Here is a 25,222-nt window from a genome sequence, read left to right as displayed (position 1 = left end):
ATGCAAGACAAGTATATTATGTGTATTCTGAGGTGCTTGTATGGGCACACATAAAACCTTAAATCTTTATAACTGTGAGTACACAATGTTCAAGTCTCTAATGCATATCATGACATAAGTTGTTCTTGCTAGCTGAGTAGTGTACTTGGACTTGGAACTTGAGGAGATACAAGACCATAAGCTTATAGGGGGTTCACCCAGATACTTTCTGTTTCAATAAATTGCTACATAGGAAAGTGGTCCTTGGGTGTTATTTAATAGAGTATTGTTAACTATCACAGGAATATGGTGACCTTCAGATTTATTTTAGAGATAAGGATACTTAATTTATAATGCATTTATGAAAATATTATAATTTGTTTCTCTAATGGGGGTCTCCTAATTTTAATTTTTAATATAATAAAAAAGTGTAGTTCATAAATTAGATTTGGCCAACTCAGCATGAAAGAAAAGATCCTTTAGTTCTTGATCAAAAATGCAGAGACTGTACTGAGACTAACTGTAATGAATATAAGAAAAAGATTCTTTGAAATGATACTTCAAAGCCCTGTCAAAGTATAGAAATTTAATAGTTTCAGAGGTGAAAGTACATGGCAATTCCCATTCTTAACTATCTTTGATAGAAAAGAAACTGGCCAAACTCAAATCTTCGAAATCACATTTTGGTAATGTTTCAAACAATAAATCTATGTTCTGCTATAACTTTGTTTCTTGCTGTTCCACATTTTCTTTGGCGTTCTTTCCACTCTTCAGTAACAGTGTAGTTGGAGAAGAAAAGCAGGTGGGAGGCAAAAAGGTGAACAACACTTGCCACGAATCCCTGTGAAGAAAAAACTTTTACAGCTTTTATTATACTGGTCTATTATTTGTTTTAATAATGCAGCATTAGTAATTCCCATCCTAGCCAGCAGGCAGTTTGCCTCCACTTTATCCCATTGCTGGCAACAGAAAGATAAATAGCAACTCACTGGCATTCTTTCTTTAACCCAGTCAGTTGTGGGACTGGAGTCCTTGAGGCATGACACCACCTGCACAGCAGGAGGAGGTGTGACTTGTGACGTTCTTTTTGTTTTGACAGCTAAGTGCCAGTCATACACAGCTTAGAACCCTAATTTATGATGGGTGAATGTATTCCACCTTTATCGCACTTTTTTTCTGTGTGTAAAAGGGCTGCAACAGAGCCTCAATGAATCATCTTTTGTGCAGTTGTGTGTTGAGATATAAATTCTGTTAATCTGCCTGAAATAACAAGGATTAATTACCAGGCAGGGACATGATACACTGCTTGGGCAGCTCGTAATTTAACTGTGTGTAAATCTTGATGCTCATTTAGGTTTTTCTTTCTGTCTTTGCATCTCATCCTGACAGATGTGTGCCCAATCACTGTGAACACGATGGCAAATGCACCCAGACGTGGGACAGCTTCAAGTGCACTTGTGATGGAACTGGATACAGTGGCGCCACTTGTCATAACTGTAAGCCATTCTGCAGTTTCAAACTTGCAATGGAGTAGGGAAGACACTGATGTCTTTTTGTTGAGATAAAAAGTCAAAGTGTTCCTCTCTGGTTGTTAAAGATCCTAAAACCTTTTCTGAAAGGAGGTGTTGGTTTAATCATATTCCACCTTATCTATATAGGGAGGTGTTTATACAACACCGTGCTGCATTGTGCAGGGGTCCAAAGCGGTACAGCTCTGTTAGCTGGGTGTACTGAGCAAACACATTCTCAGCAATTGCACACTAGAGTTTCAAACGGACACAATAGATCTGTCTTAAGCAGTGGGGGAGAGCTGCGGACCACTCCTAGAGAGATGCTGGTTCAGGTTGCTAATCCTCATGTGTTTGTATAATGATTATTTGCCATTCTAAAATAAAATTATTTACTCTATTTTTATGAGTTTCTCAAATAAGAATATTTCCTATGAACTCCACATGCCCTACACTATTAAAGCACAGAAAGAAGAGAAAAAAGTACAGTTGCTCTTTTTATAGGTTCTGAATAATGCATGCTGAGTCAGTGGCATATGTCATCTGCCCCTTCTCTCATATGCTAAAAGTGGGATTTTCATCTGTGAAGTGCATTCTAAAATAGCTAGAAGATGGAGAAAACATATCCAGTCCTTACTTTTCTCCATTTTTTCTTTAGCAAACAACCTCTTAGTATTGAAGGGAGAGTAAAAATGCTTCTGAACAGGTGAAAAGATAAAATTGAGGGAAGCATTTGTAGAGATATAAATTTATATTACTTTACCATAACTACAGCTGTGTAAAATTTTACAAAGGTAATTGCAGAATTCTTTCATTTTTAAACAAAAAAACCCAAATCAATGAGAAAATTTTGTCAATTCACAGTTGTCTAGATTTCAACAAAAATGTTCTATTTTTAAACATTGTATTAACGTAAGAGGGAATCTATTTTATATAATAACTATTAATACATATATATATGTATTGAATTGCAAAGTTCTCCATGGTCTAGCTACTGAACTGGTAAAACTGAAAGAGTTAAATGGCAAATGAATGTTTATTAAACAGAGATATTTAAAGTACCAAGGCTTGGGGGGGGAAATTTCATGGTCATACCTCTTTCTACCAAGAGCGAATGTGTATAGTAGTGACATGGTTGCATCTAATCTTTGGAAACAAAACACAGAATTTACAGTGATGTAGTATTTCATTGAAATAAAGAAAAAAAAATCATTTCTGTCGGAAAGTATAATATTTTTAGGGCTTTGGCTGATCTATTACAGCTACTTGGAAAATAGGATTCCTATGAATGTGATAGGCTGTTAAGATTCTTAACTGCAGAAATGCAGGGATAGAAGCTCAGTTAGGTAGGTACATTTTAACTAGTGAGCCTCCAAAAATAAGTATAAGCTGTTAGAAGAAACTGTATCATGTTGGATTCAACAGCCCACCAGAGCTGCATTCCTCAAGGTCCAACCAGTAGCAAGGCCATAAATGCATTCCTGGTGTGCATGTGCCCACAGAGCCCATATACACCACGTATACATGGCTGGCCATAGGATCACAGACAGAGCACGCACGTGAACACAGCACCGACGGCCTCATCCTGCTGACCTCTGGAGGAGCAGGATACATGTCCACCAGTGAGAACAGTGAACATCCATATCCACACATGGTGGATCCCTCCAGCAGCTCAGCTCAGGCACTCAGTGGCTTACCCTGGGTCTCAGACCACACAGTTTCTGGTGCCTGGACACTGAATGGCCTAGCAGAGTATTTTTTGGGCTCCCCCTCCTGCCATTGTCCGTCTGAGCTTCTTTATGGGTGTGCAGGCGAGCTTTTAAGATATAACCTAACAGAGTTTAGCCTTCTTGAGTCACAAAGAGAAGTAACAAGGACAAATGGATGGCATCGTTTTTCTGAAATCACATTTATTACAAAGGAAAGAAGTAATAATCCAAGGAGCTGTGAACATTCCTTGTAATAGGATTTTCACCTGCCTTTTGTGGAGAAAACAGTGCAATAAGGCAAATAAAAGGCACTACTGCACTGCAGTATCAAAAGAGGGCTTTGGAGTATATTGTCCTGTCTTTAGCTATGGAATGGGTGAAGTATATGGGGTTACAGCTGTCCAGGTCATTGGGAGACACATCGTTCAAAAATATTTGCTTTTTAAATTCAGGCAAAGTTGCTAACTTAGCTAAACTTTTGTTTTGTTTCTTTCTGGTGTTTAAAGAACATAATTTTAGTTTTTACTATGGGTGTCACTATACTTTTAGAAGTCTTCTTTCTTACAAAACGAGGGTGAACAGAAAGTTATTCACTTAATAGATATCTCGTCAGAATATGTGAAGTCTTATGCCTTTCTAGAGTATAGAATTTAATGGCACAAAAATGAGAAAAAAACAAAAATTAAGAGCATCAAGCTATAGACTGAGACAACCTTAACTGCCTTTATCGAGCAGTCAATAACTATCAGTATTTACAAGAGCATGTTCCAGTATTAGTTATAGCTGCAAATAATGAGGGGGTTTGTTGAAGCTTGCCAAAGGTTGTAGTTATACTGTCCTGAGGTGTGAGGCCTCAGCTCTGCTATGATGATACTGATCCTAACTGTCCTCTCCTACACATGCAATGTGCTCAGATGTGCTTGTTGTGCTGCTTTTTGCTTTTGAGTTCTGACGTTTGTGGCAGTAGCAGTATAGAGAAGGTGCTGGGGAAGGTTGGAATGATAAATGGTATGTGGTATGAAAATAGCTGCAAGCAATTTTAAACAGCGTTGCAGGTTGTCTGAAAGGCCGTAAAATTTACCAGATGTCATAATTCTGTGGAGTAGGGAAGTGTTTAAGTGCAGATAGCACTTGTTCAGTACCGTTTTACTTAAATGTAAGATTATTTTACAAAGTAAATTGTATTATACTCTGTAGTAAAATATGTATTTCTTTTCTCAATGTATGTTTGTGTGGTGGGTATAACAGTATTTCTCAAAGAGGCTGGAGACAGGACTACATTAGTGGCAATTGTAATACCATAGCTGGTGATTTTAGTAAGTTCCAGTTTTGCTGAACTTAAAGGAACAAGATCTTTCTGTGTTACTGAAGATTTTTTTTCAGTGAATTGATTTTGCTTTGGTCAGGGAATTCAACACTTTCCTGAGCTTTTGACCTGAAACAAGGCAAGGCTTTGCAGCCTTGACTGAATTTCAGAACATGGTTTTAGGTTCCTTTGAAGTTCGAATTCAAAGACAAACTCAAGGGATTAACTCCTTGAAGTGAAACAGAGAAAAATGTTTGCATGAAATCCTTGTGAATCAAAATGGCTTTGTTTCACATAGGTCTAGTCATAATATATTCATAGTATGATAGTGAAAACAACAGTTAGTCTGGAGAGATGGAGAAATACATATTCTGGGTTTGAGACATAGTAGAAACTGTAAACTGAAAACAAACAGTTACAGAGGGAAAAGTTTCAAATAAATGAATACGAAATAACAACTTTAATTCTTATCTCTCCAGTTGTGTAAATCAGTTATGCATATTTGCCATTTTAGGATCATGAAATAATTTGCTTTTCGGAATAGGACACTGTTACAAGAAGTCTCTTAATCTTTCAAAGACACACCAAAATCTCCAACTTCTGTGTCCACCATCTTATTACTTGTCAGAGACTTAAGCTGCCATTCACAGAAAAAGATGTCCCTGCTCCACAATCATTTGTTTTGTCCTGCCACAACTAGGTCCCTGGAGCTCAATGGGGAATTAACCCAAAATACTGGAAAGCTGTATCTCTCATTGCGTGGTAAATACCCTTGACATCTGCCAGATTTCTTTGGCGAACAGATACTCGGTTTCCAAGGAAACTCTGTGGCCTGGCAAATACCAGGCTAAAGCATCAATTTTATCATTAGACGAGACTAAAAGATAAATGAATGTATTTACTTAAAAATAATGATTTACAGTGATGAAACAGTCACAAAATTATTTTTAAATGAATTATTAGGGTTATAATTAACAGTAACTATCATCCTTACTAGCTTTAGTATCAGCTATATTTTAATCCCCAATTAATTAACCTTTACAGTCTACCAAAGGCTGACCTGCCGTGCAGAGGTCTTAGAGCAGTATTTTTCCAGAGTCTATTAGTAAATAGGTTCCTGAAGCGTTTGAGAACAGGAGCTCATTTTCCTTATTACTTCTCATCTCCATCATGATCTTCAGGTAACACCTCTCTGCTGCACTTTGTGTGAGTTATACATCTAGTATTAGGCTCTAATGTGCTTCCTGCTATTTACAGCCTCTTTAAAACAGAGTGGTATAAATTTAAAAATCATGTATCAGGATAAATAATGATCATTCAAGCTTCTTTGTCTGAGATTTTTAATGTATAGCTCAATGCACACTTTCTCTAGAATCTGCATGTAAGAGAAATGCAATAAAGGACTTGCAGAGTTTACCATTACTATGATGGATCTAACCACAACCTCCTGCACAAACTTTGTTAGATTTAGGAAAAAGCCAGGAGAACATATTTGATCATATTTGCCTTCTCCTAATGATTTCCAGTAACAAAAAAAATCCAATTTGTACTTAAAAGATTAATCTTAATTATACTGATTTTTAACTCATATGAGAGAGAAGTTCTATTCTTCTTTAATTTCACCTTCAAACAAGCACTGTCCATACTTCTAGTGCCCAACCTCCATTCCTTCAAGAATATTGGACAGGAAAGTGTTTGCTTATAAATCTTCAGTTGTTCCATAGTAGGGACTAACATCCAGCTCACAATCTGTTGCCTGCAAGTTCTGTAAAAGCAGTAGTAGAAATACAGCCTTACATACTCTTGTCACTAAAAAAGTCATTAATTGCGCCAGAATATACAGAGAATGCAACTCAGTTGCAAAAGAACATACACAGTTTTCACGTTTTTAAGTTGACAATGTGCTGTAAATTTTTTCAAAACAAGTATTTGAAACAATGTGGTGATTCTTAGTTTCCATATAATGGACTTTGACCTCTGAATTCCCTGGCTTTGTCTCCTCATAGCTTGTTGTGAATAAATGTTACCCTATATTTTGAAACGTAATTCAAAGTTAATGAGGAATAAAGCACTAATCTTCTCTTGAAATGATAAATACATTGTGTCGCTAGAAGTCTAATGGGCATTGATATTTTTTTTCCAGGAATATTGACCTTCTCCCTAAAATGAAATATTGCTTTAATAATGAGTTTAATAGTATCTAGAAGCACACTTTGAGTACAAAACTTTTCTGTTGCACACATTGTAAAAGCCATGATAATTTGGATTCCTTATTATTGCCAATATCAGTAATCGGAATCCCAAATTTAATCTGCATAGTCTGTGATCTATAGCAAGACCTCCATCAATCAGTTTATAATAACTGATTTTCCTGTATTTCCATAAATAAGGAAACACTTGAAACACTGGACTTTCTACATTTAGAGTCTAGATAAGAAAGGATGGCATGGCAGTGATATTTTCCTGTCAGCAATTTGGGAAATAGTTCCATAGCAAGAAAGCAAATGCATAATTTGGCAAAAATATGCTCTGAACTTTACTTTAGGAAAAAAAAAAAAAAAAAAAAGAAACTGTACAGATGTATAGACATCCCACACAAGCAAAGTACGGTTTTCCTCTTCACTGGAGACTGGGGTAGTTCAAGATAAACATGGTAATTTTTTCTGATCTCAAACAGATTTGTTAGTAAAGGCAAAGGCCTTGCAGTTTCACAAGCATATTAATGCATTATTTGACCAGGAAAAATAAATCTCATATTGAAGGTTTTTCCTTTCATACAGTTTAATAGAAGAAAAGGGAAAGTGTGAATAAAGAATAGAAAAACACTTTTACAGAAAAATGTGTCTGCTATGATTAAAAATAAGCAGTGTTGCAGGCTGTTGTACTTGTTTAGCCTAATCTGAGTGAAATAAGACAGACTGTCTACTAAGAGTAAGGTTGTTCAGTTTCTCATTAATCAGGTTACACAATTATGGACACATAAATACACTAATTATTCTCAAGAGAATATACAGGCAGCCAGAGCGCCGCCAGGCAGCAGCAGAATAATCACCTTCACTAGGATAAAGGGAAGGCAGTGGGTGTAGTTTTTATGGATTTCAGTGTGACTTTTGATACTGTGCCTCACAGCATCCTTCTGGACAATTTGTCCAGTTGTGACATGAGCAGGTAGTGCACAGGATGCACAGTAGTGCACATGGTGCACAGGATGAAAAACTGGCTGAACAGAAGTGTGTCCTGACAGACAAGGGCAAACTGCATCCTGGGGTGTATTAAACACAGCAAAACCAGATGGTGAAAATGGGGATTATCCTGCTGTATTCAGCATTGGTGGGGTCTCACCTTGAGTACTGTGTGCGGCTCTGGGCCCCACCGTTTAAAAATAACATGAAAGTACTTGAATGCACTCAGAGGCGGGCACCATAGCTGGTGAAGGCTCTGGAGACATGTCCTGTGAGGAGCGGCTGAGGGCTCTGGGTTTGTCTGGTTTGGAGAGGAGGAGGCTGAGGGGTGACCTCACTGCTCTCTGCAGCTTCCTGGGGAGGGGAAGGGCAGAGGGAGGTGCTGAGCTCTTCTCCCTGGTACCCAGAATACCTATTCATCCTATTCTATTCTATTCTATTCTATTCTATTCTATTCTATTCTATTCTATTCTATTCTATTCTATTCTATTCTACTCTACTCTACTCTACTCTACTCTACTCTACTCTACTCTGTTCTACGTAAAGAGAGAGAGTAATTTCCTACCCCCATAACTTCCAGTGCAGCTGAACTGACCTTGCTATACCTAGCAAAACCTCTGTTAGTATTTTTCCTCAGTATATCACACTCTTTGATGATTAACTCTCAGGTCAGTGTAGAAAAGGCATAGTAATTTGGTGGTCAGTACTACCAGCTGTAGAGTAGAGTTGTCTTATCTGTGCTCAAAAAGAAACTTGGCATTATGTCATTAAGGATTTGGTGCTGATAAAAACTGGTTTTGTGTTTCAAGTACAATATGCAACCTTCAACATCAAAACTAGAATTGTTTTCAGGACCTGTGCATAAAACCTAACTCTATGTTTATACAGCTCTGCCTTAAGAAAGAATACTCAAACAAAAATGTATCCAAGAGGATAAAATTGGGGAGAACTCTGTTTCGTAGTACATTTTAAAGGTAATGTTCCTATACTGTTCCTTAAGAACTCTCCTTAAAATCAGAAGAGTAAACTTAATTTAAAAAAAAAAAAAAAAAAAGAAAATATTGAAAAAAGACTAAGGTGTAACTTCCCAAAGAAAGATACTGAAGTGAAATTTGAGCAGTATTTCAAGAAGAGTTGAAGTTTCTCAGGAAAGTGTGGGATGGATGTACATCCTAGCTCACTGGATGATAAAGAGATGAATGATCTGTTCGCATCCAAGATGCCTAGAGAATGTTTGCTGGCTTGCTGAAAGACTGAGTAAAAGAAAGGTGTTTATGCTAACTGGGCTTTCCACATGTTAGGTTTTATTCAGACCCTCAAAGAAACCTCCAGTGATTAGTTTTCTTTCACGTCCTTTGCTCCCAAGGAACCTACTAAAGTTTGGGTGCATATTAACATGGATGTCTTCTTTATTAGACCCTTCATTTAGTCTTTTCCTATGAGATGAAGGAATCAGAGTTTATACTTTTTTTTATGGATGATGATGATGATGATGATGATGATGAAAATTGTAGTGTGTCATTTGACTTTTTGGCCCTCAATTTACAGATGTAATTCCTGGTAGTGAAGAATATCTGTTACGTCAAGCGCAAATATTTCTAAGATGCACATAAGCTTCCACAGAATGTCCTTCCAAATGGTATTATAGATATTTTCTAAGTTAGGATTTGAGAAATCCCCCATTTAAAAAATTCTCACCATAAATGGTAACAGGAAAAAAAAATCATAGCAAAATCTCTGTCACATATATAACAAGACATCCAAATTCTTCTCGTTCCATTTAAAATTACTCTGTGCATCAGTTGGATTGCTGAGTTAGTCTTGGATTTGGCTGTTTCCTCAGCATATTTCCTACCAGTCACTTTCCATTTGTATTTTTAATAAACCTGTAGGTGCCTCACTGGTAGATGTCTCCTTTGATGTCTTGGGATTTAAAGAAGTAGTGCTTGAAGGTTTGACTGGATAGGTCAGGCAGGTGATAAGGTTTTGATCAGCAGAGGCTGAGGACCCGGAGAGCACTACTGGGCCTTAATTGCCCGTAGCACAACTGGGTCCACTCCCCACCCTATCTGCCCATGGGTTTGGGGGGCTCACTGTCCTGTCCTCAGCTCTCCTGTGGGCAGCCTTGTGCCCAGCCCTGTTCTCCTTCTGTCCCTGCCCCTGGTCAGTTGTCTCACCTTGCCTGATGGTCTCCTGGGCTGTCGGCCCTGCCCTGACCCAGCCTGGGGACAGCAGGGTTGTGGGACGGCACCCTGTCAGCGAGGGCACAGCCTGCGCAGGGGTCGGCTGCAGCTCCTGACTCATCTCCCTTGCAGAACAGCTCCCGCTGCTTCCTGAAAAAACATAATACATTCACAAATGTCTGAAGATTTGTCTTTTTTTTTCTTCTTTCCTTTTTTTTTTTTTTTTTTTTTTCTTAGCATTCTGCTTAGATTCCAGAGAAGTGGAGGGAGCAATGTATTACAGATACAACTTAAAAATGTACAGAGATGCTAGCTTTAAAGCATTGCTTCCTCTGCACAGTGTTCCTGGACGCTGCAGTGAGTTATGCTGTGCCAGACTAGTGTTATGCTCTTCAAGAGTTTGAAGATCAAATGGTGTTACTCCCACTGTCAGCCCAGGACATATTTACACTGGGTTTGCGTGCACATCTACATTGCTTGCCACTTTTAATGCTTAGTAAGAAACATTGTCCTGGGATTCTCCTGCTACTTGCTCGTTTCCTTTTCAGAAAACACACTTCACTCCTTAACGTCTCTCATCCTTGGAACTCTCATATGCTTAACTTTTTCAAAGCAAATTAGATCTGTTGGTCTAGCTACTGTATGAGACCACAGAGTGGATCTCCAGGCATGGTCACAGAACACAAGATCTTGTCAGTAAGTCCTAGGAGGATCAATCATATTGCCACTGGCAACATGAGCAGTACCTCAGTTCTGTCTTAGATGAGCCTCCACGTCAGTGCAAATTCTGACTTTTTCACTGCCATTATAATCTCAGCAGTTTATTTAAAACCAGCCATACAAGCAGTGGCCTTTGTGTGTGAGAGCAGGCATGCCTCCCGTTTATAGACTGAAGCCCCTAACACGTCTTGCCTAGCTCACTAAACAGTCCGTGGTGAGGAATGGCTTTTGTCCTCTGTCAGGAGAGACTCTATTTGAACTAGTCACTTGGATAAGAAATTACACTCTGCAACCCACCACAAAACCCAGCATTTAGCTCTACTCTTGTTATTTGTTGAGAGCTCTCATTAACTTCTCTGGCAGTTTTATTACAGCCAGGCTAATAACTTCCAGTCCTGTCATCACTGAGCCTTGTTAGTTTTATAAGGAAAAGCAGATCTTTATTAAAAACACCAATTAAAATCTATTCTAAATCAGTAAATTAAAAACTGGTGCTTCCCTCTTCTTTCTTTAGTTCTCTGTTCTTGTTACTTGGATGTTGATAATGAGTGAACCTTATAAATTTGCATTTCATGTGCAAACTCTGTAGGAAAAAGCTTCAGTCAGAGAGTGACAGAGAGTCACAGATATGATACCTCAGAAAATTCCCTCCAGCTAGATATGCCTGTGTCTCTGACTTGTGCATCTCTGTGCATAACTGTTATTGTTCTTATTATTGGTTGCTTTCAGGCTTTGCACACTCAAAATGTTCCTTAGAAGTTTTTAAAACCCACTCAGTGTAAGTTTCTTTTTCGCAGTGAAATGGTATTACTTTTTTTAAACAAGTTTCTGATGTTAAATTTAAGTTTTGATTTCTTGTGTAAAATATGTAGGAAAATATTTAGGAAATACTTATCATTTCTGTCACACCAGGCTATCAGACAAATAATGGGGACTTTTAATGTGATTTAGAAATTATGGTGATTTTATATAACTAAAGGGGAAAATTCCCAGTATGGCAGGGTTATGAACCCAGTACTACTAATAAAAGGACACTTCTATTTTTTGAAATTTAGTTCTCAATCATTAAAAGAAGGGGGGGGGGGGGGGGGAGAAGACACAAGATACTAATATTTTTGAATAGGTAATAAATTTTCTATAATTACAGATTTGATAATTTGAGCTAAGTTGATGGGCACATCATATCTGAGTGGGTTTAATACTGTGTTCCCACTCTATTCGACCCTTAAGTCCAAAGCAAATTATTTTTTTAGCATTTAAAGTGTTGTCCTTGTGTGTGCAAGGATTTACCAAATCCTTTCCACATAATCTTTCAGAGCTTAAGCATATAAACATGTTTCTTACATAATTTTCTCCATTGTGAAGATACGGAAGAACTATAAATACTCTTGTGCTCAGAAACTGTATTATATAAGACATTCTTGTGAAAGAATAGTCTGCTCAAAAGACAGGAAGAACACTGCTTTTTAATACACTTCAAGTGGAAGATAGAGCCTACTCAGAAAAGTCTTGTATTTTGAGAAGGCTTGACACAAAACTGTCTCCCCTTCAGTTGTCCTGTGGGGATTTGCCTGCAGGGCTGCTAGAAACTATGACCTTGACATTCTGAATGTTTGCCAGTGAAATGTGATGCTTTAGTAAGGAGCATCTTGCATGAACAAATCTTGGATTCCAGAATTGGTCCTTCTGCGGAAAGCAGCATCGTGATAGATGCTACAGAAGAGGACGAGCATCTGATTTTACTGAGGCTGAGCAGCCCTTACAACTGAATGTTTTACACATGACTGCAGATCTTGCACTGAATTCACAGTAACAAATTGAGAATTTCCATAAGTAAACTGAGCAACATATGAACATATTGGGCTGTGTGTCTGTAGTGGAAAGCTGGCATTTTAAGACGTGCAGAGGGGCTTTGCAATGCCTGTTAGCCTTGTTCATTAAAGTCAGGTTGTTTGAATTGTATGAAAGGAGGAATAACACTGAAAACCCAAGCTGCTGAGTTTTGAAAATGTGAAAGAGGAGCTTTCAGTAGGGCAAAATTTGAGTTGTTCCCATTCCCCCTGTCCTCATGTTTTGGAGATGCCTCATTTGGGCGGATGCAGGGCAGCAGCTGCTGTGGGATGTATACTGGGGGTGAGGAGCTCTGGAGGGGGTTGAACTGTGAAGTTGCTCTGAGGCAACTGAGTTTGGATAAACAGTAAGAGTGGTTTCGACAGAGTTACTGGGCTTGAAAAAGCTGGAACTGGGGAAAATATTTATGAATGTAATGCTGGGGTGAGTAATGAGAAAAGGGTGATCAACTCTTTTAGCACTTAAATTTTTTACTAGTTGCTGTAAGAAAGGGAGTACAGTTCCTTTCCCTTCTACCTCATTCTCTTATGAGCTGATACTTGGGTGTCCCTGATGAAGGCTGTGGGCTTCTGAATTGCTCCTTGAGCACCCCTTCTTTAAGACTGTATTTGTGACCTAAATTAAGTAGATTCCAGGAGGTAAATAATACTGTCATCAAGCTCACAGTCTGGATGTGTGTCTGGGCAATGCTAGTCTTGGACTAATAGGGAAAAAAAGTAAGATAGAATTTCTAAAATCTCTGGATAAAGGCATTTGTCTCATCTGCTCTTGGCATCTTCTGAGCAAACACTTTCATCAACTGATTGTTCTCAGCCAGTTATGTTGGTATCAATTCATTCTTTTCCTTTCCCATACTTTGTATCTGAACTAATCAAATGTTCAAATTAGATACACGCTCTGCAAAACCTCATTTCTGGGATGTTTGCCTCTGCTGTTGAGAATAGAGATTCTCAAAGCCTGTTTATAAAGAAACTACTGTTGTTTACAGAAGTTTATTAAAAGGATCATATAATCAATATGCTAAAGAGGCTAATCTCTTTTCCAATAATGATTTTCAAAGGAAATGTCATCATAATTTATGGATTTGTGGATTCACCTTCTATTATTTATTACATATTTTCAAAGGATTTAACACAATGCATTTCTTTTCTAAGGTTGAAGACTATTATTAAATTACTGCTTTTTTAATTAAAATGTAATTTTAAAATGAGGGTGAAGTTGTTTGGTTTACTCTGAGATCTTAATGTAATTTTTCATGTGAAACACATAAGCCCTAAATTGCTGCATTTCTGAGCTCTTCCTGCAAAACTGGGATAAGAAAAGCTTTGTACTTTGTTAATATTTTTTTGAGTTTGGGGATGTTGCAGTTCTTTGTACTCCAATATTTATTTTTAAAAAAATCCGCTTGTTCTTAGTTTCAGTGCTATAAGCTGTAGTTACTTCTGCTGCTACTAATTTATTATCTGCTGAGGTGAAAACTGCTCTGCACCAGGTGTTTATGAAATGCAGAATGTGTAATACATTGGAAGCAACTTGCATTTTTATTGTAAATAAACGGATGGAGTCTGTGTTCAGGACAGAAAGGGCTGTAGTTCCAAAATGAACAATAGCATCAGTACTATTTTGTGAAGGTTAAGTGGAGAAAATGAACATTGGGATGCAAAGCAGAATATGAATAGTCAACGAGCAGTAATTATGTTGAATTTTAAACAAATCAGCTGAAAATTACTATCAGATAAAGTGTGAGAGAGAGGCCATGTAAGGGCTGAAATTGGGCTTCAGGTTTTACCTGTTTGTACATTTGGGCTGTTTATATGTAGCTCTAAATTAGAATCAAGTGTTGTAAGATTTTAAACTAAATTTCCACTAGGTGGGGGAAATATATTTGGGGTCCAGTGCAATAACAGTATGAAATCAGAGTCTAATTCAGAGCATTTTGAGTCCCTAAATTCAACAGACCTATTTAACACATTTAAAACTAGCCAAGCAACATGCCTCAATTGCAGCCTGTGTATGGGAAAGCTTAGGTATTAGATGAGTCGTTTTTTGCAGACAACTGTAACCTCTATTGTTACTCAGAATGCACAACCAAATACTATTTCCAGGGGACAATTAAAAGACAACATGTAATTAAGAATAGATAACTTTAACACAGCTTATGTATGCTGTAAAATTGAAGTCAGTATTAATCATAGCATGAAAAGGACTCTGCATGTAAAAGACTTCAAAATTAATTAGGGTTTTCTTAAACTTTTCCATTAAGACAACCTAGCATATTGCTTACCTTACTATTAAAACAATTTAATTGAAAAAAACCCCGAAACCCAGACATTAAATGGTGCTGATACTAAAATCCCATTGACAGCCATTAGAAAGAGAAAACACAGTTTGAAGTCACTGTAATTCTGTCTTTCTCACATATGTGAAAGAATGAAGTTAATGCAAAGATCAATTGTAAAGATGCACAGTAGTCAAAGTAATGAGAACTTCTGGAGATATACATACAGACATTTTTCTGTCTCCACATGCACATTTTTTTTTAAGGCTTTTTTTTAAGTCAAAATAGGGAAACATACTGGTATTTAATTATGCTTGCCATTAAAAGGACAGCATGTACCAACAGGTAACCAGACATTATCTAGGGTTTGTAGCATTCCTATATGCATTACCTAGTGTAGAAAGATTTCATAAATTCTACATTCAGAATCATAGAATCCTAGACTGGTTTGGGTTGGAAGGGACCTTAAAGATCATCTAGTTCCAAGCCCCCTGCCACTAGCCCAGGTTGCCCAAAGCCCCGTCCAACCTGGCCTTGAGCACTACCAGGGAGGGGGCAGCCACAGCTGCTCTGGGAAACCTGTGCCAGGGTCTCACCTCCCTCACAGGTCCTTGCAGGACCTTGCACTTGGCCTTGTTGAACTCCATGAGGTTTGCACGTCCCACCTCTCCAGCCTGTCCAGGTCCCTCTGGATGGCACATCCCTTCCCGCCAGCGTGTCAGCCGCACCACACAGCTTGGTGTCACGGGTGAACGTGCTGAGGGTGCGCTCAGTCCCACTGCCCATGTCACTGTTAAACAGCGCTGGTCCCAACACCAGCCCCTGAGGAACAGCACTTGTCACCGCTCTCCACTTGGACACTGAGCCATTGATCGCAACTCTTTGAGTGCAACCATCCAGCCATTCATTTATAATGAATTATCATGTATGGGGAAGGCAGTATGATAGGACTGTAGATTGAGAATTAGCACACTAGATTCAGTCCTTTTGGTTAGCATTTCCCAGTGATGTAATTTTGGTATGAGTTATTTCTCTCACTTGTGTGGATTTTTCTTGGTTTGTTTTTTTTCCTCTTTCATACAATAGGAATAATGATGCTTTTTGTAAGTCCTTTGAGACTTATGAAAAACATTAGAAGCAGAAGAGCTATTTGAAAAAATGAGAAGAAAGCTTTGAAAAATAAATAATCCCTTTTCATTGCAGAATTTTAATGAAAACAGTTGATCAATATAAAATCAGGCCCTCATTTATCATCTAGCACATGGAAACATGCTAAATGTTGGTGAGCTAATGTTTTAATTCAAAAACTTATTTTGAAAAGCAAACTATTCAAGAAAATTATGGAACGATTCCTTGGTTTCCTGTAACACCACAGTTTTTCCTGGAAGGGAGGATGATCTTTCGAAAACTGCTAACCACCTCCGGTTACTGCTTCATAATAGTGTTGGTTTTTGTGGTCTTGTTGTATGAATGTTTAAGATACTTATACTGCAGGTAGAAATACAGTGGGAAAAGCAGACTCCCAAAGACCTTTGTGCTTCTGCCTGTGTGTATGACTGGATGAGAGGGGCATAAAAAGGGCTTTGCTGGCCCTAGATAATCTGCTGGGAAAAGCAAAGGCTTTGCAATCAACTCTGTCATATTCCGGGTATAAGACTGGTGGCCAGTTACCCCAAAGTGTCTGAGAATTGAATTTCCAAGCTTGCTTTAGAGGAGCCATTCATCTTTTCTAGAATGTGGCCTTCAAAGTGCAAAATGATATAGAGCAGTTCAGACTTAATCCTGAGGTTGGAGAAGAAGCAGTGGAGCCCCAATTTGCAGTGAACTGCTTGGGGTAGAACCCTGCTGAGTTGTCTTAGGCAGATGTCCCCTACAAGGGGACATTTTACTTCATTAAAGCTGACCCTTTGAGGTAGCTTAGTTGGTTTCATCCAGGGGCGAAAGTGTAGTTTCAGGGATGTGCTTGTTTTGTGTCAAAGCAATGAAAGAGACTATTGCATTGTACCTCTGCTTATGAGATTAAAGGCTGATCATCACTCAGGCTTGGCTGGCAGCTCTGAAAGAGTGTAGTAGTATTCTTTTGTCACAAGCTGAAGCCATGGGAACTCTTGCACTCATGGATGAAAATGGAGAGCAAATATAAAGAAAGCCAAAACACGGAAATTCATGGAAAGCGTAACAAAACATGGCAGCTCGGTTCCTTACTGCTGTGTTTGCTCTGTAACATTGTTTTCTGTGGTTTATGTGGAGTAAATAGGCATTTCTGATGGAGTGAAACCCTGAGATATTTCTTGTGCTCTGTATGCTATAATTTGCCTTAATAACTAGTATGACAATGCTTATCTTTACGGTAGTAGGTGTATGGCTCCGGTAGTAAATGAGTATAGAGAATAGTTATTGCCAGTCCTCTTACAACACTTCTCTATGGACAATATATTTTCCAGATGGTATTTTTTTGATACAGCTTGTTTCTTGTTTATGGATACTGCCTTTCTCAAACATAATTAGTTTAATTTTTCCAGCATACTCAAGCTTCTTTCCAGTGGAAGTTTTTGGCAGCTCTACATGCCTTAGGAATCAATAGTCCACATTGACCCTTTTCACTCAGGGGCAAGAGCTGTAATTTTTTTTGTATTTTTAGTATGGTGTTTTTTTGAGTTTTACTCTCCTTCCCAATGTGCTGTAATTTAAATAGGAGACAAAACAGTGCAAGTCGTAGGACCAAAATCTGGTAGCAGAAGTAGGTGTTCAGTATCAATCATACTTCATAATTGTTGCTTTAAAATTTCACCTTGCATTAGATGGCTAATAGTTACCTTGTCTAGACAAGTCTTTTAGCAGAAGTAATGACAAGTTGGTGGCACTCCTTAAATATTTTACTGAAGCCTGGGGAATCCTCTAGGAATGTTTATGTCTAGCTAACTACAAAAACATGGAAGATGCTACTGTTTCATACATACAGTTTGTGCTGATGTTAGTAGAAGTACTTAAACATGTTGATGTAGTTTTAAGTTCTTAATTTTCTCTTAGCTGCACTACTCACATGTACTCAGGTACTTAGCTGTACATCTAGCACTATTCATTTTATTTTACTGGAACCATACAGTCTTTCTTTGAATCTCATCTTGCAAATTTTTAAGCCTGTGCATCCCTATGTAGCTTTTACATTAACTCATTTATCACGTCCATATTCCCTAATAGCCTAATCACTTGTTTAGAAAATTTTAGATTACATTTTCTTCTGTCTGTGGTTGCTCTATTTTATATGTTATATTTTCCATATACTTTTAGGTTTAGAAGGAGCTAGTAGATGCTCTAAAACGTAGAAGAAAGCATACTGTCCTGTTTGTCACTTTTAAAAAATTTTTTTCATATCTGCCACTGCTGCTTCAGAGCACCACAAATACCTGTGCATTTCTCAGATTCATGCTCAGACTAACTGAGCTACAAGGACTTGTTATGCCTTTCTTAAATTCCTAACTATGCCTCCTTTTCAAACCCACTTCTGGTTTCCCCATTTTCATGTTTCTCAATTTCTTTGTGCTTGCCTATCAACCTCAACAGTTTGTTTCCTCCTTTTATCATTCCTTCTCTAATCATCTGCTCTGATTTTTTTCCTCTTCGCCTGGTCTTTGTATTTGTTTTCCTTCAGCAGTTTGGATGACCATCATCAAACACACGCTGCAGATTAAAAAGCTCTGCTGGACAGAAGCTGGGAGCTTCATCCAGGTCTTGATCACTTGAACTACTTGTCAAGCGGTATGTTACTGATCACAGAGAAGGGAGATGTGTTGAATATCAGTGTAGCTGAGTACAACCCACAGATTTAGGGCTCTGTAAGAAGTTAATTGCAACGATAAATAAAAGGGGAAGTGGCTACAGGAGATAAGTCCTGTATTCTGAGCTAGGAAACTGTTTCAATTGCATATGCTGTGCGATACCTTCCATTGGAAGGAAACATATCATGCCAGATAGAACAACACAAAAGAGGTGGTGTGATGCTGCTGCAGCTCGATGACCCCAGATCCTACCAATAACAAGGCTAAAGAAGTATTCCCAGCAGGCACGGGCACATAAAGCACACGTATACACGATATATATATACACACAGATCACAGACACTCAGTACACTCACACAAACATGGACAACACCAACAGCCTCACCCTGCCCGCTCTGGCTGAGCAGGGTGAAGGTCCATAGAAGGCATATATGTACATATGTATGAGGTGAATCCCTCCAGCAGCAGGGCTCTGGCACTCAGTCTGCTCAGTACCTGGCCTTTGGTCCCAGTCTCCTCAGTTTCTCTTACCTGGGCATGCAGCCCCTGAGGCAGCAGTTCCGCTGCAGTTACTGGTACAGACCGTTGCACGCTTACACACCCAGAGCTGGCCAGGACTTTGTGGGCTGACGCTGCTGTGCTCTCACACCTAGAGACACCCAGGTGCTTTCACATCCAGACCTGACCCTTAGAGACCCACTGACCCCTGCTTGCTCCTAAGCCACTTCACCTGCTTGCTAGCGAGTCCAGCTTGATCTTCACTAGCCATTACACACTCACACAACCTGCACTTGCTCCAGTGGCTGGCACCACAGGGGCCCTCCAACCTGTGGTCTGACCTCAGCTGCCGGCACCCACACCCCCATACACACACGTGCACAGGGAATTGAGAGCCCCTCACCCAGAAACGAGTTAGAAAGGAATTTAATAAGAAGGCAGGAGAGGCTGTGGTGATCAGGGGTGAGGCACAAGGCAAATGTACACTTATCCCTCTTTTTTTTCCACACTTCCTCCTCCTCCAAATCACCTAACTCTGTCCCTTTTCCTGCCTTTGGTTCTGCCCCTAAACATCCCATGTCCTGTGCGATCCTGAGCTATGTTTCCCATACATCCCATAATGTGTCCCAGCCCTAGGCAGCAACCCCATTAGTCTGAGAGGTGCTGGGGAAAGCTGCTCCCAGTAACTCATGGTGGTGGGCTCCATGCCCAGACACTGGGCCTGAGGCTGCACTGGGACAGCTCAGACAAGTTGTTTGTTGCTTGGAAGTCCTTGATTTGGGTCCCTCTCTGGGCGTTGTGCAGATGGGCCTTGGATGGGTTCATGGCTCTTGCGATGGACCTGGGAGCAGCCTGGCAGGGTATTATTTGGACTTCTCCCCAGTCATTGCATCTCTAAGCTCGTCTGTGGGTGTGCAGATGGGGTTTTTTCACAGAACCTGACATTTTCCCCATCTTCTCATCCCCTCAGTAAATAGCCAGAATAAATACTCTACAGTGCTGCTATTGAAACAGATACCAATGAAAGAGAGTGCATGCCAACCAGGGCAACCTCCAAGGTACCCATCTAACATGTTACTAATTTCACAGCTCATCCATTATGTGAAAAAGATGTGAAAATGATTTCCAGTAAGTTGCCAGGACACGATCATCCCCAACTGAAAGTACTAGAGAAAAAAACATGAAAAAAGTGGACATGGAACAGATGTTTCTGCTGACATTTTTATGACAGTTTAAAAAGTTGAATTCTGTTGGCATTGCAAGTTGCTTAGCAATTAATGGAAATGACAAAGATGATGCATTGGTTCTAAATTGGTGTCATGTTGATAGAGGACATTTTGATTGAGATAATGTAAATGCTGTATGAGCATTTGTTTTCATAATGTTTTAGTTCTTTTCTGTTGGTGGAAACAAGTGCTCAGCTCCTCTGGAAAACCCATTATTTGGTTGTCTGTAAGTCTGCTGTGTATAGCAATTGTTTTGTAGGTTAGTTACTGTTTGTTGATGTGGTTTGTTTTTTTCAAACATAAGCTTTTAAGGTAAGGTTTAAGGTATTCTTATTTGACCAGTATTATTTTTAATAACTTAAGGAAGTTTGTATTGAGTAAGTACAGCCAAACAAGATACCACATTTTCCTTTACAGGATTGCTGGTTATGATAGGTTCAGATACAAAAATGTTTTGAGGAACTGCGGTGGGGAGGAAAGGGGAAGGACACAACCATTTCAACAGCTGTTGATGCCTATAAAAATAAAACTTAATTACAGTCCTATAAATGAGCATGGGAGTAATGCATTTTGGGATTACTAATATTTATGAATAAACAAAAACTGACACTATAATCTCTTTTGAAGCTGTGGAATGAGAATATCTCTTCGTGTAGCTGAGCATTATGTAACATTGATGAGGAAGTTCAGGTCTTCAGACAGATCAAATGCTGTGATATCCAAGGCAGGAAAGAACCATCATGAACTTGGTGGGGAAAAATCCTTGAGTTTAGTCTGTGTTTTTTCTATTTGTAGCCACTTACAGATATCTTGTATTAAAATAAGTTTCCAGATATTTCTGTAACTTTTGACCTAAATTTTCTGGAGTCGTCTCCCTTGTATAATTAATGTATATTAATAATGTAGCCCTTGTATAATTTGCTGAGGTTTTCATTTGTGTATTGGCACACTTTGGAACGCAACCAAGCATTTGTGTTATACAGCTGGGAAAGTGTAAACCCAGGCTTGCCCCTTGGCTCCTCTCTTCCATTGTCCTGGCAATACAAAGAAAGTGGGAGTAGGAGTAGAAATCACACTTTTTCTTTAGGAGTGTGGATTTTTCAATTTAGTTTTTGTACCAACCTTAAAGCTTTTTGCATGGAAGAGAGGGATAGCAGGGAAGAAGGGGGCAAGATACTGTCAGTGTTCCTGTGGTTCCCCAGCTGGAGAAGGCTCAAACAAGCTCCAGGCACCTCTGAAGCTTTCTGGGGCTGGGACCAGTGTAAGACCAGCACAAGCACAGTGAATATTTAAGAGTTTCTTTGACAGTCTTCTCCCTCAGATGCAGTGCCCAGTAATGCATTACAGTTACACAAATGTGCCAAACCATCCAGATTTAAAATGAAAGTGTGCCTTACATGAAGATGTTTGGCATGCCTTGCAGTTCTCCCGTTCAGATGTTTTTATCCTGAACAGTGTTTATTTCAGCCACAAAGAACCATGCTAGAATGCAGGGGTTTTTTTTCTTTAAATAGTGTTTGTGTATCCTTAAATGACTTAATTCTCAAAAGCACCTTGTTAAAAATTGGTGTCTAATTATACTTCTTTCTTGTGATGTCTGTAGGCTGACACTGTTACAAGGATGCTAATTGCCTAATCTATGCCTTCTAATTTAAAATCACTGCTAAATTTGTTTAAAAATCCATCTTTGATCAGCCTTTTGGATTTAAATTCATTTGTCTCTGCCCTCCTCCCCCAGCCTAGAGCAAAGAAGGAAAGAAGTTGAGAGAGGAATAGAAGCACCTTTGGTTTTGCCATAAATAGGATGTTTTTCCTCTGTATTCATAGCAAATATCTGGGTTGCACTACTATGTGGTACCTGAAATTACAGTTTTCACCCCCATAGCAGTAATTTTCTTTATTATCCCAGTGGCAAATTAACTTGTGCTCTCTTTCTTATTCTGAAGGCAACCCCTCTACTTTTTCCCTTTGTTACCACAATGGTAATTGTCTTGTTTATCACTGACATAAATGATCCTAAAGTCGACACAAATCCGGCAAATTTCCACAGCTTACTATTTTTATTTTTTTCTGCTTTTTAATTTCCTTTCTTTTTCTACAGGGCATATTTGAATATTGCACTAATAATGAGAATCCTTTATAAGTTCATTAGCTCACAGTAGGAGTCAGAAGGATATAGCAGCTGGAAAGGTGGCAATCCATAACTTCAGAGCTTTGAGAAGGCTGAAGCTTAGATCAATGGCAGCAGGAAGGTTTGTGCTCAGTCACGAAGGAGCTTTGCTCTTGGAAAGGTTTAGCGGCATGACAGCCTGTGCAGCAGTGGACAGAAATGTACACTAGTCCAGACATAAAGCACCAAAATTCCTTCTGTTGCTTCACCTTCCTAATTAATAATACCCCCCCCCCCCCCATTGTGTATGTGTGCTTTTATATAATATTTTTTATTTATATATAATATTTATTTAAATATATATTTTATATATATATACAAAATTAAAGAGTAGTCTTTCTTTTGGAAGCTATTTTAAGAATTTTGAGGTGCAGAGCAACTGAGCATTGGGAAGGTATTTTAGGAGGGGTTAACCAACTGTAGAAGCAGAGGTTGAGGAAACATGCTGATTTGGTTTTGGGTTTTGTTCAATTCTGTAGAAGTGGTCTTTATTGCTGGCTTATTTACCTTGTAGTTCATTGCATATGCCTCTGTGATTAAGGAAAGCACTATTTTGGGATGAATTAACAGAAGCATAACGTGTGGGATGTGCAAATCAATCTTGCTGCGCTGGGCATTGTCTACTTTCGTATGCTGAGCTTCATGAAAAAATTTGAGAGTCCAGAGCAGAGCAGAAGGAGTAATTTAACACCTATAAAAAGACAACCTATGGCCAAGATGAACAAATTTAACCTTTTTAATGTAGATACAAGATTCATATCTGCAAATAGACAAAAGGTGACTGCAAGGAGGAGTACAATAAGCTATTCTCCAAATTTATGTTGGATAGAAAGAGAAATAATTAGTTTAAATTGCAGCAGAGCAGCTTCACAATATAGAGAGTGGGAGAAATGCTGATGCTGAAGGGCTGGTGGAGCTCTAGGCTGCCTCAGCATGTTGAGGGATTTACATCATGGGAGATTTTGAACAGGAATATGTCAGGAATGATACATGGATGTAATTGAGCTTTTTGGGAGGTGGATTAGATTATCTTCAAGGTTCATCCCAGCCATGTGATTCTGCTGTTACACTAATTATGATCACGAAAAAGATTCTGCTTTTTTTCCTGGCACTTATTGCTCAAAATGTAATTTGAACAATTGAACTACCTTTTCCCGGAACGTCTTGTAGAACAATGTAGTACTTATTTAATGTGATGTTAAGAGTAACAGAACTAAACCCCTAGGCTTAAGATAACTTCTATTTGAACTGCCATGAGTAAAATAGTTGTGCAATATGTGATAGGCTCTTATTTATCTCAGGTGGCCACAGTGGAAGGATGAAGTTTTGAGCTCAGAATTCATGTGTTTATCCTAGCCAGTTGTGAGAGCAAACCAAGGGCCCCTGGGTTGATTGTGTCCCAGAAAAAACAGTCAGATCTCAGTTTCACTCTGAAGATGTGTGAAGATGCCAGGGGTTGTGCTTGCTTGTGCTTTTGGGACTGCAGTAGCTCAACTCAACTTCTGGCTGTGGAGGTAACCTAGTTATGGCTGAGAAGTAGTGCTTGATCTTGGTTTTACTGCAACTGTAAAAATGTCTAAAGCATGCGCTGTGTCATGTACAGCCACGATTTGGTAGACTTTTTCATGGTACCTTCCAATATTCTTTAATTGTCTTATTTACAGTGAAATTTTGCAATTGTGTAATTGCATTTATATGTAAAAAATGCGTGTTTTTCTGAGTGGCTGTTCATGTATAGCAACGTTTCTTTAAAAACAGGAGGAAATTATATTCTCTCAGATGCAACATGAACATGCAAAATGTAAATATTACTCATGGGGCTTTAGAGGTTTTAGTTTACTCAGATTTTCCATTATACATAAAGCCCAGGAAGTGCAGGTTTTCTGATTTCCGTTGTCATTAATAATCAGGCAATATTGTATGTCACATTTGGACACTATCTTATTTCTTGGCTTTTCCTGAATGCAAGTCATTTGGTTGTATTTGAGTGTAGCCTAACTGAATCTAGAATTGTATTTCTTCAGAAAGATAATTCAGGAATTTCTTTAGCATCACAGTAAATCCATTTCCAAACAAAAAAAGACAAAATCTTTCCCAAAGCAACTTTAAATCTCCAGTTGAATCTTTTTATGTACACCTCATATTTAAGATGTGTATAAAGCTGCAACTCATCAAGAAACTCAAGTTTTCTTCCTAGATGCAGACCTCATTGCAGTTACAGACACGTTCAGGCACAGTTTCCAAGTTCACGGAAACTGGGCACGGAAACTCGGCATTGCAGGTAGCTGCGTGTGCTGGCATTTCTTGCTGCCCTGGCGTGTCAAGGTGAGCATGCTGTGAGCAGCCGTGGCTGGCTGCTTCCTGGGTTGGGAGGGCTACAGCCCTGAAGGTCTTACAGCTTTATCTTATTAAAGCCTTATCTTTTATTTCAAGTGCTACTTGCTGTGCTTTTTCTCATCAAGGCAGCCTAATTCTACAGGGGCATCCTAGCTGCAAATACCTGAAATTTAGTGGTGTGGCTTGTGGTGAGCAACCCTGTCTGAAGATCCACCTTCTGGTCACTCAAAAATTGCCGTCCCTAGAAGTCCATAGGAAATTTAGTTTGAAGAACTGCTGTTAGTGTTGCAAGACAATTTTGTCTCAGTAAGATTTTTTTTGTTGTTGTTCCCCACTACCAAATTCTTTTGTTTAGGGAACGGTGTTATTTTAGCAAATATCTTGAAGATAATTTTATTTCAAGAAGGATTTTTGGAGAGGAGTCATTGGCAATATGCAAAACAGGTGTTTTTGTCTTTTTTACATTAAGATAATTATGTAGTAGGCAAAAATAACA

The 25,222-nt window shown here is 38.8% G+C and overlaps 1 protein-coding gene across 1 annotated transcript in view; it reads left to right on the top strand.

Moving 5' to 3' along the window:
• CNTNAP2 (contactin associated protein 2) overlaps positions 1-25,222 on the top strand; it is a 1,190,827-nt gene that overhangs the window by 773,608 nt on the left and 391,997 nt on the right. Inside the window, exon 11 of the mRNA XM_074900878.1 lies at positions 1,369-1,475. Coding sequence (XP_074756979.1) covers positions 1,369-1,475 — 107 coding nt within the window. The remainder of the gene's footprint in view (positions 1-1,368; positions 1,476-25,222) is intronic.

The sequence above is a fragment of the Athene noctua genome, chromosome 2, assembly GCF_965140245.1.
Source record: "Athene noctua chromosome 2, bAthNoc1.hap1.1, whole genome shotgun sequence".
Classification (NCBI taxonomy): domain Eukaryota; kingdom Metazoa; phylum Chordata; class Aves; order Strigiformes; family Strigidae; genus Athene; species Athene noctua.
This window is presented reverse-complemented; position numbering and strand designations above follow the sequence as displayed.